Source organism: Callorhinus ursinus, unplaced genomic scaffold (assembly GCF_003265705.2).
Source record: "Callorhinus ursinus isolate GAN/ISIS: 27379988/994484 unplaced genomic scaffold, GSC_fseal_2.0 scaffold7, whole genome shotgun sequence".
NCBI lineage: Eukaryota > Metazoa > Chordata > Mammalia > Carnivora > Otariidae > Callorhinus > Callorhinus ursinus.
In genome coordinates this window covers 40652647-40671021 of record NW_027397069.1, presented here as the reverse complement: position 1 = coordinate 40671021, position 18375 = coordinate 40652647, and the positions used below count along the sequence as shown (strand labels likewise).

At 36.2% G+C, this 18375-nt stretch overlaps 1 protein-coding gene across 5 annotated transcripts in view; it reads right to left on the bottom strand.

Moving 5' to 3' along the window:
* Positions 1 to 18375, bottom strand: part of DIAPH3 (diaphanous related formin 3) — a 488952-nt gene that overhangs the window by 209225 nt on the left and 261352 nt on the right. For all 5 annotated transcript variants that reach the window (XM_073894471.1, XM_073894473.1, XM_073894474.1 and 2 more), the window contains 2 exons: positions 18107 to 18346; positions 3034 to 3163 (listed from right to left, as the gene is read on the bottom strand). In XM_073894471.1, the coding sequence (XP_073750572.1) occupies positions 3034 to 3163; positions 18107 to 18346 (370 nt within the window). The remainder of the gene's footprint in view (positions 1 to 3033; positions 3164 to 18106; positions 18347 to 18375) is intronic.

Genomic DNA, 18375 nt, shown 5'->3' with positions numbered 1-18375 from the left:
GTGTAAGAGGAGCCAGTTAGGACAGGAGCCAGGTGCCAGTGCAGTCCCCTGGGTCACCACTGAGACACAGAAACTAAACCTTGGACCAGCAGCAAGACAAGGGCACAGTTTCTGACACTGAGTAATCACACAACACCTGCTTATCAAATGAAGAAGTTAGTTACAGACTGGACTTGCACGGCATTCCTAGAATTTAGACTACCTAGGGAAGAAGAGAAATATATGGCAGAGATCCACGAACCCTAAAAGAGACAGGGCTGAACAAGGTGACATTATAAACTTACCTTGGTTTTACTTTAATACACGCTCCAAACCCCCAGAGTTTTGTCATATTTTCTACTCATTAATAAAAAAAACATTCCAAGTTAATAATGAAGCTGGTTATTGTGAAATAATCAATAAAACTTTCACAGACTAGAGTCCATTAACTTCAACTGTGTAGACAAGAGAACAATGTATTCAACCCTTCAAAGACCAGGAAAAAAAAAAAAGAAAGAAATATTGCAATGGTATACAGAAATACAATAATGACCCAAAGTATTTTCACTGAAATACAACAGAAAAGCCATAAGCCACTCTCTTAGAAAAGCAGCAGCCCTAATGAAGTAGATTTTTGGAAAATTGTCATACGGGTAAGCTCATTAGTTGCAATGAAAGATCCCCCTGCTGATCCACGAGGACTTAATGGCCAGGATTTTGTTATGTCTCAAAAACAAAGGTACTTTTTAATTCATGTGATAGCTCACTGAGGAGACTTCAAATATGGAAACTTTTAAATGATGATATATAATATAAAAGCACTGAAATTTTCCAAAGCAAACACAGACTTACTTCATCCAAAACTATTACATTCATTCCGCTAAAATCTCGTTCATTAACAGGGTAATATAATCACACAAAGAAATTATGCTCGACAATCACCTACACTATATAAAAAAAAATCTATATCCATCTCTATCCATGTGTATCTATCTATCTATATCTCGATGATGGCTTTTCTGTTTCAAATATTTAGTGGGCTGCTTCCAGTGAAACACATTCATGCTATGTGCTGACCTATACACATATGCATGCCTCCGCTCTAACAGATGGAAATGAAAAACCTCCAAGGCCCTAGAATGCCCCGGTAGCAACATTAAAAAAGAAAATAAACAGAAGTATCTAATTACCAAGCTACAACTCTTCAAGCCCTTATCAAAGTTAGTTTTCCAAAAGCAAAATAATAAAATACAGAATTTTAAGTACAACCAAGTGAGTCAAAATAGATAAATGGTATTTTAAAAACTTCATTTAGAGCACCACTGCTGGAAAATAAATACTATACTAAAATGTACATCTGAAAGAGAAGTATGTTCCAGCTCACTGTTCAGTTTTAGAACCAGGAGGAAAGGATGGTGAAGTGGTCAGGAATGCAAATTGTTATTATCATAAAATGCTTGCACGGATTTAATTCTTCCCAAAGACCTAATGTTGGTATAAGCTATAGTTCTATGCAGCTATCTTTTCTCCAGAAAAAGAACTCTCTCTATATTTCAAGGCATTATGCACAACTTTTTCATCTACTATTCTTTTACTTATCATGCTTACCATTCATCACTTTCAATTCTCCCACTTTTCAATTCTCTTTTGGCCCGTTTACTTTTTATTTCAAAATTTCCAAAATCTCATTTTAGAGAAGTTACCTTCCCTGAATGAATCAATCACTTAAAAGCATTTTGAGTATCACTGAGTTATTTTTAATGTGTTTTCTTCCTCCGTGTACTTTTGCCCTATCTCATTGTTTAATATAAGAAAATAATTGTTTTCCCTTCTTAAATTCCATTAAAACACTTACACCCAGATATATATATATATATATATATATATATACACATACATACACATACGGTCATTATCTTCTTATACCAAGGACATTCTTAGGAAGCACAAGGACAAAGTAAGTAATTCCAACATCATTACATTAGCATGCAGGAGCAAAAAGTAAAGTAAAAAGCTTATTTTCGGTCTTAAAAATCCAGACTACTTTTTTCTAACTCTCCTCTACCCCCCACCACCTCAACAGGCTGTATGAGATATGCACTTCGAAGAAACATACATCTCAGGAAAAACTGTCAAAAGAACATCTCATCCAATCACATTACCACTCTGCAGATAGAGTGTTACTAGAAGAAGTTTTACAGAAGAAACAAAGGGAGTAGAAAATGACAAAGGTGACTTTTTTTTAAGAAGGAATATTCACTAAAACTGGGCGGTGGTGAAGTTATTCTTAAGTTGACAAATTCCAATTTTAGGAAGACAATAAACAACAAACAACACAAAAATAGTCTGACATTTCTAATGGCCAGTTTTCAACACAATGACAATACAGATATACCACCATTTCAAATGAGTTGTCTTCCAAGAAGTATGCATATATTCATAGAAATGTGTATTCATAAATTGGTGGTTGGAGCAAGTAAAATTTTTTCACAGAATAGGTTATATAAATAAAAACTGGATTCTTCAAGTGGTCAAAACTTGCATTTAAATCATATTATAACCAACTATTAATAACAGGTCCTATCCTATCCTGACCCTTTGCAACCTGATCTAAACCCAGTGGGGACAGAAGTAGGTGAGACATCCAGGCATTAGAAAGGACTGAAGGGAATTTCTGGCAGATTGGTCTCTACTAGGACAAAGAGGGCAGTCTCTACCTTCAGTGTGGGTGGAGACAGATTTAGAACTTAGGCTAATTGGGGACACTGGTTACTGGGGCTTGGCCCAGGCACAATGATTGTCCCCAAGTGAAGGACACTGACTCAAGTGAGGGTTACCATGGCTACAGTGGAGGCAGCTGAGCAGCAGAGGGTGGGGCTGGGCAGGTATTCATAAAGCTTAACTACACAACTACATATATTTTATATTTTTATAAATATATTTAAAACACTGTGGCAAAGTAGCAAGTTTGTTCAAATAAAAGGCATTATTTTCTGTCTTGACGTACTAACTGAAGACTCAGAGCAGTGAAATGTTTTCTATAAAAGCACAAACCTTTACTGGCTTTGTCTAAATGTTCCAAATCATCCACAAAATTCAGGATATCAGGGTACTTTTCTTCACATACTTCCACCAGAAAATGAAGTAGTGTTGTTTTCTGATCTGTTGATTTTGTGTCCTTTAGCTAGACAGGATGAGAGGGAGAAAAAAACAGTCAAAAATATTTCGGTAATCTGCCTACGTACCTAATGTTAATACTGTATTTTGTAGGTAAGAAGTAAATGAATTGTAAAATTAGTTAATTCTATTTTGAATTGCAAACGTTTAAGTACTTGAAAAGCTACTCTTTAAGTATTGTTGTTTGAAGTCATTAACACTTGTTGAAAAGTATAAGCTTAATCCAATCTATTATGCAACATTTTATGGCAAAAAATACATGATAAACACTTAAGAGAATAACCTGAAAGTCTATATGATAATAGTACTTAAAACAATCCCAGGCATCTGTTCCTTTTTTAAAAAAATGTTTTAAATTTTTTTCCTACATCCTACTAGATGATGTAGGAGTCAGAGATGCAATAATAAGACACAGAGTTGTTCCTCAAGAAGCTGTTTAGTACATTTACCATGGTGTGACAAACAGTAGAATAAAAATAACAAAGTAAGCCTCAGAGGACAGGACATCTGGAACACTGGTAGACAGGAAGTTGTATGGATTAGGGAAGGGAAGGAGAAAATTCAAAAGTGCCGTACCATGAGAAGGAGCAATATTTGAAAAAGGCCACACTTGAGGAAGAAAACAACACATTTGAGGAGTCTGAGTGACTCAGAAAAAGAAGTGTGTGTTGAGGAGGACAATAGAGAGAGTAGACAGATATAAAGCTGGGAGACAGGAAAAGACCAGAAAACAGGAGGAAAGGTATGCCTTGGATCCCTCAGAATTGGGAGTTTTTAAACTGGGTAAGAGATGATGAGACTGACAGTTTAGAAAGCTCCCTCTAGCACTGTGTGGATAAAAGACAAAAAGCAAGGGAAAGAACAGAAGCAGGGAAAGAACTTAAAAACCTGAAACAACAATACAGGCAGGGAAAGACAAGGGCCTGACAGAGGGGCCGTGGAGACCCAGGTGGTACCATTAATTGAAGTAACGGAAAGAGAGAGAAACAGATTTGGGTGGGGTGCGGGGTGCAAAGAGACTGGTTTCACTTTTGAATGAGTGTGAAGCTTTTAAGTAACATCCAAGTAAAAATGCCCACAAAGGATGTAGATTGATACAGGCATAGAAAAATGTTTCTCGATCTTTCTCTTTCATTATTGCTGGCCAAAGAGCATTTTCAGGTATGTTTTTTTCCTAATCATGTGCACCCATGAAATTTTAAAATCATAGGTATCCTGTATATCTGTTCATGTACTGTATGTGTATCTATGCTTTGCACATAAAAACAGCAAGATAGGGTGCCTGGGTGGCTCAGTCGTTAAGCATCTGCCTTCGGCTCAGGTCATGATCCCACTCGATCCCTGGGATCGAGTCCCACGTTGGGCTCCTTGCTCAGTGAGGAGCCTGCTTCTCTCCCTCTGCCTCTGCTGCTCCCCCTCCTTGTGCTCTCTCTGACAAATAAATAAAAACTTTAAAAAAAAAAAAAAAAACAGCAAGATACTTTTGCTTCCCAAGAACCAATTTTCTATCCCCTGGGGGTGGATAAACTGTTGAGCATATACCTGGCTAGAACTCAGAGAGGAGTATAATGGTCTAGGCCCACCAGATTGTGAGCCTTTAACCCCCAAAGCTCAACAGCTGATCAAACGAACCCAAACAAGTACATAGAATGTATATTTTATATACAAATATATGACCTAGTTGTAATCCCAGTTCACAAGTTATTTTTTGCATGCTAAAAGCAGTTAGAATCTCTCAGCCTGTTTTCACATATATTGAGAATGTTCATCTCATTTATTAAGCTACCTTTCGATCCATAATTTCCTTCACACTATCATCTTTAATGGATAAGGCCAGAGTAAAAGTTGCCAACTTTCATAAATGTAATAATTTTCTCTTGTATAACCAAGACATAGCATAAAAGCTGTCTTTTGGTTTTGTTTGTATTTTTTAAAGCAGCCTGATAGTGAACTCTTCTATCCCCCCTACCCCCATGACAGCAATGACTGCCTGGGGAATAGCATCCCTTTTGTGGGCTCTCAGCTCCCGACTGCCACTAATTATATCTTCACCATGCTCCTTTCTTGTGAAACGAGATATGCAGCCTGTATGGAATGTTGATTAGCACAAGCACCATTGACCTCTAGAATTTGTAAAGCCTGGAAGGAGCTTTCCAGTACTATATATGATGCAACTAGTCAGCAACTGCTAGGATTAATAGATCAAGAAATCTCTGTGATCTAACAACAACCAACTGGATCAATCCTGGTCTTTATTCATGAGCAATAAAAATTCAGAATTAGAATTCTGGAATATAATATAGTTTATAGCATCTATCAGCTTAGTCAGTGTTAAGGATACAAGTCAAACAAAGATTCAAGTTATTCAGAGACCATTACAAAGCTAGACAGTAATTCGTGGAGGAGGGTGTTGGGCTGGCTGTATTACTGAAAACATTGCCTGGTTAGCAAGTAGAGTACTGGCAACAATCTAATATTAAAAAGTAGATCTACTGAATAGTAAATGGAAGCAAAATTCTCCCATCCTTTCAGAATCTGTATTTAACAGCTGTAAGACAAAAAGAAAAATCAAATTTCCAAATAAATATTTCAAAGTAAACCTAATAAATGAGAAGAAGGTCAGATAAGAAACAAAGATAGCAACCAATTGTTGCTAACACAGGTGCCTCATTCACACACTGGTACGTGCTTTAAAATCCGGGTGAGGAATCCTCATTCAGGTCCTAAGATTCTCAGGAGTAAGTACACAAAGGTATTCTTCCTGCCCCAATTACTCTATTCCCTCCCTTCTTCCCCCCAAATTGCTTTCCAAGAAAATGAAAAAAAGGTCACCTTCTAAAAGCATGAGTGCACAACAAAATATTTATCAACGTCTTTATCTACTTGCTCAATTTTTTTTTACCCCTTTTTGAGAAACATGAACAAAAAGGGCACGTTCGATTTCCACTAATTACTCGTATCATATATAATCAGCGACTGAGCTAGAAGAATAAGGAAAGCTTGAGGGATGGTGCTAATTTTGTTGAAGAGAAAGAACAGTTCACTTGAGCACACTTCTTAACGCTAACTCTTGGAAAGAAAATGAAGCTAAAATATTTGCTTTAAAAATTTGTTTAAGGGGGCGCCTGGGTGGCTCAGTCATTAAGCGTCTGCCTTCAGCTCAGGTCATGATCCCAGGGTCCTGGGATCGAGCGCCCACATCGGGCTCCCTGCTCAGCGGGAAGCCTGCTCCTCCCTCTTCCACTCCCCCTGCTTGTGTTCCCTCTCTGTCTCTGTCTAAATAAATAAAATCTTTATTTCTTATTTGTATATTGTTTCTTTGAGGTACATTTAATGCAGCATGGATGTCAAATAAACAAAAAGATAGATGGAGTTTCTTCAACTGCTCTGTTCATTCCAGACAAAATAATGTTAAAAGATCCTGTAATAAATCATGGCCTAGTTGTCACTCTGGAGTAGAATTCCCTTGTAGCTACAATGCAAAGTTTTGAAATATTTTTAAGCTATTCAGCACAAATTTGGATGACATTTAAAGAACATTCATTGTTTTAATCACAAGGAAAATTCCTAAAATATGAGTAAATTTTTGGTGATCCTCAGAATTCAAAGGCCTTTGACCAATGACACTTAAAATCATAAGAATATTGCCAAATTAGTAACTCTGCTTCCATTATTGTGTTTCTATTATCTAAGTATGTATCAAAACAGCATGGACACTCTAGCTGTTGCAGACATTGCTGATCATAAAAAGACAAAATTATGAGAATCTGTAAGTGCTCCATGAACATTCTAGGAGACCCTAACTTGTGAATGGCATGAATACCATTAATATTGATAATGATTAGTATTAATAATCAAATCCATTTTTAATTATGAGTATTAGTAATAGTCAATATTAACACCATTAACACTAATACCACTGATATTATTATAGCCATAGGTCTTATGTGGCACTTATCCTGAGACCAGGAGTAGCCAAAAAAAGATATATTTAGTGCTTAAAACACACAATATCTTTATGAGGAACTGGTATTACATGCATAATTAAGGAGAAGAAAGATTTGAGAGATCATGCAGCATACTCCAGATCATATAGCAACTAACTGGTAAAGTCAAGGTTTAAACCCATGTCTGTGTGAATCCAAAGTTCATAACCCCACTACAAAATACAGTTCCTCTACAAAAATCTTGAGATTATTATGTGTCAAAAGAAACAGATTTCTCAAAACCACAGTGGATAAAAATGGTAGTAAGACAACAAAAGAACATCGATGCAATTTAAAATACTGAAGCCCTATAACCTGTTAATTCTAGCCTGGAAAGCCTCTAAAAACAGACACCTTCTCCCCCGAGGTCATCTCTAGTTCTGAGAGCATGACATTCTTTCTAGTGTTGTATCCATAAATTTAATAAAATGCCACCTGAATCTTATCACTCAAACAGAAAGCCTTTCAACATTGCTAGATTAGTGCTGACAAAATATTATATGAATATGGGTAGATGAAAAGACAGCTGTTAAGTTTAACCTTTAAAAGACTTGAACAAGTATATAGTATAACATCCTATTCCATCTAAAATCCTATGCAGAATAAAGTGATTTGTGTACATATGAAATAGTATCTCTAAATTTAAGTTAAAGGTATTCACATAAAAATAGATGTGTTAACACATACTGTCAAAGAATATATATTTTCTCAGACAGAAGGTCAACACGCCAGTAAAAACTCACTAGTGAAAACCAGTTATATAATGAATTGTTTTGATATGTGTAAACACATTAAGAAAATAATTGGCATGATTAAATTTTTTTAAAAAGATTGGTTATCTCTCTACAATGGAAATAAAAATCCTAATTTAAATAAGATGCTTCACATCATCTATGTCACCACCATAACTATTAATACCAATAATAAAACTTTCCATAATGATTTTCAAGATAGGTAGAGATCAATTGTATTAGGTAAAAAAAGATATTAGACAATTTGTGTTCATATATAAGAATAATTTATATTGTGTAATTTTCATTCTAAAGTGAGAGTTGAAACATTATTAAATAAGCAAGAAAAGGCTTTATATAATATGGATTCCTATAATTATAAGCTGATTTCTTCCATATCCCCCCTCAACTTTCCCTGAATTATGTTTTAAATTTATTTCTCTTGGATTTTAGCGAACACAGAAACTACAGTGCTAAAAGCATTTTTGCTCTGTAGTAAAAATTTTAGCTTATTACATTATCTACTGTATCATTTGATGTTATTTATACAGCCTCCTTATTCCACAAGACATTTAAAACGGCTCACTGTCCTTTAGTTAATATAAATGGATCAAATACATTAATTTTAAAATAAATGTTTTACCTTTTATTTTTTAACCACCACATTTTATTTTTTTTAAAGCAGTTTCAGCTTTACATGAGCAGAAAATAACAGGGTTCTCATATACCTTCTCCTCCACACCGATTCCCCTACTAGTAACATTTTCCATTAGGTGTGGTACACACCACAATTGATGTGCTGATATTGATGCATCATCATTAACTTAAGATCCACTGTTTACATTAGGGTTCACTCTTCATTTACAGTTTTATGGGTTTGAAGAAGGAGTAATACCATGTAACTACCATTACTCTGTCATACAGAATAGTTTCACCCCAAATTCACTGTGCTCTACCTATTCATCTCTTCCTGCTTACCTTCCCAACACAACCCCTCGCAACCATGGAACTTTTTACTGTCTCTTTAATTTTCTTTCTTCCATAAAGCCAGTGGTTATAATCATCCAGTATGTAGTCTTTTCAAACTGGCTTCTTTCACTTAATAGGCACTTAAGGTTCCTCCAAGTCTTTTCTTGGCTTAGGAGATCGTTTATTTTTATTACTGAATAATATTCTATTGTATGGAGGCATCACAGTTTATTCATTCACCTACTGAAAGACATCTTGGTTGTTTGCAAAGTTTGACAATTAAAAATAAAGCTGCTATAAACATTTTTGTGCAGGCTTTCAACTCCTTTGAGTAAGAGTGTGATCTCTAAATCCTATGTTGAATATATGTTTAACATGGAGCACCTGGGTGGCGAAGTCAGTTAAGTATCTGACTCTTGGTTTCAGCTCAGGTTGTGATCACATGGTCATGAGACTGAGCCCTGCATCAGGCTCTGTGCACAGCGTAGAGTGTGTTTGAAATTCTCTCTCCCTCTCCTTCTGCCCCTCCTACTCATGCTCTCTCACTAAAATAAATAAGCCTTTAAAAAAAAAATTATGTTTAACTTGGTACCTACCATTTTGCATTCCCTTCAGTAACGTATGAGAGTTCCTACTGTACTACGTCTTTGTCAGGATTTGGTCTCGGCCAGTGTTTCAGATTTTAGCCATTCTAATAGGTGTGTAGTGTTATCTCATTGTTTTAGCTTATAATTCTCTATTGACATATGATGTTGATTATCTCTCCATATATTTACTTGCCATTTGTAAATCTTCTTTGGTGATGTGTCTGGTCAGGTCTTTTGACCATTTCTTGTTTTCTTGCTGCTGAGTTTCAAGAGTTATCTGTATATTTTTGGATACAAGTCCTTTATCAGGTATTTTGCAAAGATTTTCTCCCAGTCTGTGGTTTGTCTTCTATCTTAACAGTGTTTTTATTGCAGAGCAGAAGTTTTTAATTTTAATGAAATCCTACTTAGCAATAGTTTCCATTCAAGGATCATGCTTTTGGTATCCTATCTAAAAAGTCACTGCCAAACCTGAGGTCACTTAAGATTTTCTCTTCTCTTCTAAAAATTGTATAGTTTGCATTTTACATTTAGGCCTATGTCCATTTCGAGTTAATTTTTATGAAAGACCTGAGGTCTGTATGTAGATACATTTTATTTTGCATGTTTATGTGCACTGGTTCCAACATCACTTCTTCAAAAGATTATTATTTCTCAATTGAATTGCTTCTTTGTTAAAGATTTGATTGTATTTATGTGGAGTTATTTCTGAGCTCTCTATTCTATTGATCTACTTTTTTAACCAATACAACGTTTTGATTACTGCAGCTTTAGAATTCTTCAAGTCCAGTAGTATCAGTCCATCAACTCTGTTCTTCAGTGATGTGCTGGCTATTCTGGGTCTTTTACGTATCCATACAACCTTTAGAACCAGCTTGCAATATTCACAAAGTAATTCACTGGGCTTTTGATTAGGACTGCATTGAATCTATAGATCAAGTAGGGAAGAAGAAACATCTTAAAATATTAAATATTCTTTTCCATTAACCTGGAATATCTATTTATTAGACCTTTTTGTTTCTTTCATGAAAGTTCTATAATTTTTCTAATAATCTTGTTCATATTTTAGTATTTCTCTTGTGTACTAACATAAATGATACTGGTTTCACTTTCAAGTTCCAATTGTTCACTGCTGGTATTTAGAAAGCAATTAACTTTTTGTTTTTATGTCAAACTTATACCCTGAAACTTTGCTATGATCTTTTATTAGTTTCAGGAGGTATTTTTTTTTTTCCCCTTTTTGGTTAATTCAGGGGGAATTTCTATGTAGGCAATCATTTCACCTATGAACAAAGACACTTTTATTTATTCCTTCTCAATCTAAATATCTTTTATTTCATTTTCTTGTCTTACTGCATTAGCTAGGACTTCCAATGCAATATTGAATAAGAATGATGAGCAGGGACAGCCTTTCCTTTTTCCCAATTGAAGAGGGAAAACATTCAGTTTCTTACCATTAAGAATGATGCTAGCTATAGTGTTTGTAGATATTCCTCATCAACTTGAGGAAGTCCCCCTCTGTATTTCTAGTTTTGCATGAATGGATGTTGGATTATTATCAAATGCCTTTTTACATCTATTAACATAATCAAATGATTTTTCTTATTTAGCCTGTAGATGTAATGGATTCTGTTAAGTGATTTTCAAATGTTTAACCAGCCTCCCATACCTGTAATAAATCACACTTGGTTGTGCTATGTAAATTTTTTTATACATCATTGGTTTTGGCTTATAAAATTTTGCTGAGAATTTCTGCATCTATGTTTATGAGAGATATTGGCTAATAATTTTCCTTTCTTGTAATGTCATTGCCTTTGGTGTGCTCCCATTTTATCATCATGCTCCCCCACCTCTGCCGCCTAAGAACAAACGTTCATAAATGCCACGAACTATAACTATAGAGATAATAATGCTGCACGTTTTGCCTCTATCCCAAAAACACAAGAGCAATGCAGACCCTTGACAAAGAAGAGGTAAACAGTAAGTTCCTCCAGGAATGGAGCATCTTACTCAGTTTCTGATTTTTCATTTTTAAAATGTATAAACACAGGAGACTAGACTAAAACAGGGATGGTCGGTAAGATTCATCTTGGGTGCTACCTCTAATGGATAGCAGCTGTCTCTAAGTATGGTGCTAAGGACAATGCTGAGGCTGTGTGCTGGGGGTAAAGGAAGTTTGATAGATTAGCTAGGCTTTCCATGAGAATGGTGAGATGACAGCTCACAGTGTATTTGCTGCTCACAAGCGAAAACACTCTAATTCTAGGGAAAGAATAATTTCAAGTGACAATGCTTAACAGCAATTAAAGGTAATGTGAATAAAATTTATCAAAAACATTGCTTAGCAAAACCAATAAAATATTTCTTGGAAAATGCTACAGATTAATTGTGTTAATAAATGAATCAAAGGGGTTAAGAATCCTAAGTAGTTTCACATTACTTTGGAAGTCAGTATTTCAGTGACTTAATTGGCTGGATGTAAAATAAGAATGGCATTTGTTATCTGCAAGTCTTTGGCCAAAAATTGCTTTACTTTCAAAGGGTGCCAAAATTCACTGGTATGATTTTGCCAATCCAATAAAGAATAAAAACCTCTCTAAAATCCTTCTAAAACACAATGCAGATGGAACAATGGGTTTGTTTGGCAGAGGTCTTTCTTCAAAATAACTTCATAGAGTGAAGGAAAAGCGATATATGAGAAGCAAAATTTCACAAAAGAAGCTTCACAGTATTACTCTATATGGCTATAACAAGTGACAGGCAGAGGTATTTGTCTCCTGCTTTTTATAATGACTGAAACTCTACCTGTACAAGATAGAGCCCTGCAAAATAACTCAGGACACTGGCCATCAACTTATTTCAGTTCCACTGTGTGTCTGAGATTCACACTCCACTCACTACTTTACTTCACTTTCAGAGTAGTGCTCAGCTTGGCATGAAAAAAAGCATCAGTTTTTGGAAATATTTTCACCATTCATCCTTAAGTGAAGCCGAGGAGTTGTTTCTTTTTTGTTTTTTATTCTTGTGTTGGTTGGGTTTTGCTTCTGTATGTTTGTTTGTTGTCTGGTTTTACACCACCAATCAGGGGTTTTCCATTCTGGGATAAAGAAGTAGGGCAGAACACAAAGTGATTCTCAGTTTAGTTTGTGCATTAAAATTACCCGGGGACCTTTAAAAAGCCACTAATCAAGATCCACATCCATACATGCTCAAGTAATGGATCCAATGTGGAGGTGACACATCAGTATTTCTTCAAGGGTATTACAGGTTGATAATCAAGGTACTACAAGAAGAGCTGTTCATAACTTCAAGAAATCACTCACTGGAGTTGGTGGGGGGCATTAAACAAAAAGGAAATTAAACAGTTTTGTTTTTTGTTTTTTTTTCCTTTAAAAACCTTCTCCACGGGTGCCTGGGTGGCTCAGTTGGGAAAGCAGCCAGCTCTGGATTTCAGCTCAAGTCTTGATCTCAGGGTCCTGGGATTAGAACCCCAGTTGGGCTCTCTGTTCAGCAGGGAGACTGCTTCAGGATTCTCTCTCCCCCTCTGCTTCTCCCCCCAACTCGCTCGAGTCCTCTCTCTAAAATAAATAAATGAATCTTTAAAAAAGAAAGAATATAAAAATCTTCTCCATCACAGCTTTGGGCAGCTTTATTCTACTTTTGGTTAGCCTGCACTTGTAAAAAGAATATATAGGGGATCAGATAAAAATTTCATGCACTTCAATGAACAAAAAAAAAAAAATCTTTTAAATGGACAAAAAATCAAAATCAAGAGAGGACACAAAAACAAATCTTGCCTCCCACTGCCTACCCTTTGAATACCTAACTTCCAACCCCTCCACACTCCCATTACTACATATCCTTTGATGACTTCATCTTTGAGATGAACTCACTGCATGGTCTACTGCCACAGAGAATAGAAAAGTTTCCTACAAAGTGATTAATACTGATACATTTATAATGGAATCAATAATTACTTGTTTCTGCAATTTCCCCCAAAATAGCATAAACACTGGCAAAAGTAAATTATTACAATTCGTAAACTCTTCTAAAATTTATATCTACTGTCCCGATACAGCTTACTTAATTACTCAAAGAGCTACATTTTATAGCTACATCATCCAGCTGTGTTGATCAGGATAATTTGTTACTCCAAAATTACCTATCATTAGACATTAGGAAATATTAAACACATGTTATAGCCATGGTGTATGAATTGGTAACATTCACTTTTTAAATTTACAAGTTAAAACCCTCTCATATACTTTAATACAGTGTTAAACTTTGATGATTGGGTCAACTCACTCTTTTGCTAGAATACTGATCTACTTGAGGGGGGGGGAAAAAAAGGTCTTTGCCCTACCAACAGGTCTAAGAAAATTCAACACTAAGCACATACGCATTTTTTCTAGGTGGGCATTTTGGTCAGGCCCTACCATTTACTGACTGAATTTCTAAGGATATGGATTTGCATTTAATCAATAGCAGGTCCTGAAAAACAGAATATAATCTCCAATTGCATATTATCCAATTCTTATATAAAGTCTAGCAGTATCTTTGGAGGACTTTATGAATGATAAGTCCATCCATTGTTTTATATATTCTAAGGTTTATCCTTTTAAATGGTCAAGCCATCAGAAAGCAAGGTACTTACGCCATTTTACTTAAACTAGGAATAGCATTATGTAACTGCAAAATACATTTGTATCTTACCATGAGGGTTCTCCTGGAGTGTCAGACCCTAAGAGGCTCTGGTCCACACTTGTAGGGAAAGGAAAGGGGGAGGGGAGGGAGGGAGAGTTCTAAAAGAAAGATCCTAATGTAACTGATTCATTTACTGTTTTAAAGACCACGGCTCAACATATTTTTCTTTTATAACAATGCACATGCAAATTTTCTTGTGAAGTTCAGCTTTGGCTAATGAGAGAAACCTCATCTTTAGCTCATGTAAAGTTTCATTACCATTTTTGCACTTCACTGAGTCTCAAACCTAAACACCTATATCTTAATAGCTTCTCACTTATGTTTTCTTTCTCATATTTTACTTTTATACTTATTTATCATAGGCCACATCAAATCTTTAGGATAAAAAAGAGCTCACAAACCTTTCCCTCTGAACTCAGGGTTATTGTATTTAGCTATGTCAATTATAAATGTATACAAAGATGTAACACAGCCCCCCAAATTAAACTATAATGTATACAGATTTCACGATTCATGTAATTATTTCTAAATGAGGCAAAGTTAACAATTTAATATGAATTTTCATACACTTTTCATACTAGAGCTAAATTTATAAAGGGTATTTAAAAGTAAAGATTTTGAATATAGAATATTAGATGTCATATAATTACCCAGCATGTTTTAACAGATTAAAATATTACCCTGTCTTTCTACTGTCAAATAAATATGGAATTCCTTTTATGGGGGCTTATCATCAAACCAAATGCTTTATACTCAGTGTGAAAATTCAATCACAATTGTCAAAGATCAAGCTGCTACTTTTTTTTTTTTTTTTAAGATTTTATTTATTTATTTGACAGAGAGAGACAGCGAGAGCAGGAATACAAGCAGGGGGAGTGGGAGAGGGAGAAGCAGGCTTCCCGCTGAGCAGGGAGCCTGATGTGGGCGCTCGATCCCAGGACCCTGGGATCATGACCTGAGCCGAAGGCAGACGCTTAACGACTGAGCCACCCAGGCGCCCCAAGCTGCTACTTCTGATAACATGATGAGATATCATCTTGTTCAATATATGCTTTCAACTTGACATGTAGGCTAATAAAAAATATAAAGTTGTAGTATTTATTTTGTTTCTTGAACAACAGAAGGCTTCTAACAGGGATGATCAAAATATCTAGTATCATTGCCTGAAAATACAGTTGACTCTTATCTGGACACAGATTAACTGGTTTACAGATAAACTATAGTAAAATAATAGCAACATGCATTGTCCTTGTAAATTACTATGCATCAGCCACTATGTATCAGTGTAAGAGGATGTCTACTTTCAACTGCATAACTAAGAGGCACAACTTTGTGTCCATTTTGTCTATTGCATTGTCATTCACTCAACAGCTATTTATTATTTACTATGCACCAGGCACTGTATCAGACCACTTGACCTCATCAATCAGACCTAATGTCTTGTCAACAGCTCCTCTTGCAAGGAAAGCATGAGGGAGGGCGTATGGTCAACTCCCTGTGAGTCGACTGGAGTTCTGAGATACAAGCTCTCCAGAGGAACAGACACTTAACACTAAGAAACAAACTCCAGTTGATTTACAGGTGTAAATTCCTCCCTGACCTTGCTCTTCAGCTTGTCTGTCTTCCTTTGCTTCCCTGTTCAGGGAAAGCCTGAATCTGGCAGGTCTGCTTGCCTCCTCGCCCTTCCCCTTCCAAGTTAATTATCACCACATTCTCACAGTTTCCTAGATGCTCCTTAAATGTGTCACTTCTCTTCACCCCTCCCCTATCCTACCCCAAACCCTTCTGCCACTACCGAAGCTTGTACTTCCATTGTCTCAACATAGAGTCAGTTGCATAATAGACACACACTGTTTCAGAACATTTGCTAAATAACCACAGCAGATTCCATCACCCTCGCCATCTATCTTTTCAGCTTGAGTTCCTCAGTCACTTGCTACACATCAGCCAGTCACTGAGTCTCTCCCAACTATAGCCCTCTAGGCCATTGCTGTCCAGGAGAATACTTTACGGTGATGGAAATGTGCTATATTTATGCTGCCAACACATATGGACACTTATTCACCTGAAACGTGGCAAGGGTGACTGAGGTATTTCCTAATTTTATTTAAATTTTAATTAATTTACATGTAAACAGCCCCACATGGCTCATGGTACCAGGACTGGACAGTGCAGCTCACCTTTCTTCCATACCGCTATTAGAATTACATTGCTATGGACATCTCTGAGAATATGACTTGAATTAAAGAACTAACATGTCTCTGTTAATCTTCACCATCAGGTGTGCCACTGGAGGTGCTTTTCAGTCTACACCAATTTACTATTTCATTTCCATTTTCTCCACGCCTCTCCCGCCGAAGCTTCCGATCATTTGGTGGACTCACATAGGCCACGATATGACCCTTCATGCCAACTGAGGGCTATTGTCTAGAATGCCTTTCCTTCTCAGGAATATCCACGCATACTTCCAGATCCAGCTCAAATTCCTATTCCTCTCTGAATGCTTAGCTGTCCTCCCTTAACCGAGCTAGCCTCTCTCTCTCAACTCTGTTGCCATAACTTTTTGGAAAGAGCTCTATTAAACATTTTAATCATAATGGTTTACATGTGAAAAACAGGGGTTCTGTGTATGCCACATAAATAATTACATCCTTTCAATGAGATGATCAGGTCAAGCATTGAGCACAAGAATAAGTAAGCACCCCTTAAATGTGCAAAGTTTTCAATACATGTATTATGAATTGCAGCCCCCATGCTAGGGATCTTAACTGAATATATCAGGCTCAGAAAATGAGAGGAAAAAAGATGGGGATGGAGTTAAGCAAGCTCACAAGCTGTTGATACCAAGAGGAGGCTTAGGTCAGGAAAACTGTGTAAGGAAAGTCATGAAAGCACTGAGAGATCAACTATTCAAGCAAACCCAAAGCTAAAACTGGACTTGTTTCTCACCTTCCCTAAGTGGCAATAGCAACACAGGTCTCCCCAGCTCCCCAAAAGTAGAGCATTCCCATGAAACCTTTCATAAACCAAATGGCGTAAAGCAGAGAAGCAATCACCATTGCGTAAAAGCGGAAATCCTGTTCGGATTTCATTTTGGAAACAGGTGTATGCTAATGTAGGTCTTTTATACAAGTGAAGTTGCGTGAAGTGAACTTCTGGACAGCGGGGAAAACCAGTCATCAAATTCCTTAATCAGGTAGCATAGATGTTAGAGCAGGTGAAGAACAAAAGAAAGCTTTTCTTATGATGTGTAACGGAGAAGAATTTGTTGTAAGCAGATCAATAAAGCACTATTACTATGGCCCGCTTCTGAGGAAAGAGCTCTGTTACATAAAACAGTGAATATATTTGCCGTAAGGACATTTAACCTGTGGAAGAACCCAGGAGAAAAAAAAGAAACAAATCTCTAAACTTACTTAATTCTCACATCCTTTAAAATTGTATTTAGATAGAAACATTTCAAAATCATCAATGACATCTGAGGCATGTTTATTCCTAATAAAATGATTTTCCCTTTATATAAAGCAGTCTCATTCTTTTCTCCCTTTCGTCAGTTTGCAAAAAAAAAAAAAAAGCAAAGAAATATTTAAATACTAAAGGTAAAAAATGTAGTGGCAAGCCTAAGCAATTCTCAATATATCTATACCATCATTTGAGCTACCTGAATTGAATATTAGATTTAAATAATATTTTGATGTTCCATTTCATTAGTTCAGGAAAGCATAGGTTTACAACATAATTCTGTTATTAAACAAAATCCTTCCATTGAATTTGCAGATCAGAGAAAATTAATATTTGGATTTAGCTCTGAGGTTGAGTAAATTAGCTCAGTTCTCTCTGGGTTTGGGTTCATGGGTTCCTTCAAATTCTTGATAAAAGCACATCAAAATAAAAATATTTAAATAATGTAATCAGGGCTGACATTTCCAAGTAGGTGTTCAGGCAAATATGTGTTTTTAAAAAACGAACTCACTTTACAGAGAGAGCTAAGGTTAAATCCGAAGGTTTGAGCATTCCGGGAGCCAGCATTCATGTAGTTTCCCATTAGCAACACAAGTTCCAGCAACTTGCGGAAGCTTTTGCTCTGCTTTATCTCCTCGCAGGCAGTACTGACAGCCATGGTGTCAGGTTTGATGTTGTTCACCTGCTCTTCAAACTGCAGCTTAAAGAGAATAGCACTGAGCCGTGGCCGTAGTCTCTTCACATTGCTCATCTGATTGAAAAGAAAATAGCAGATTCCCT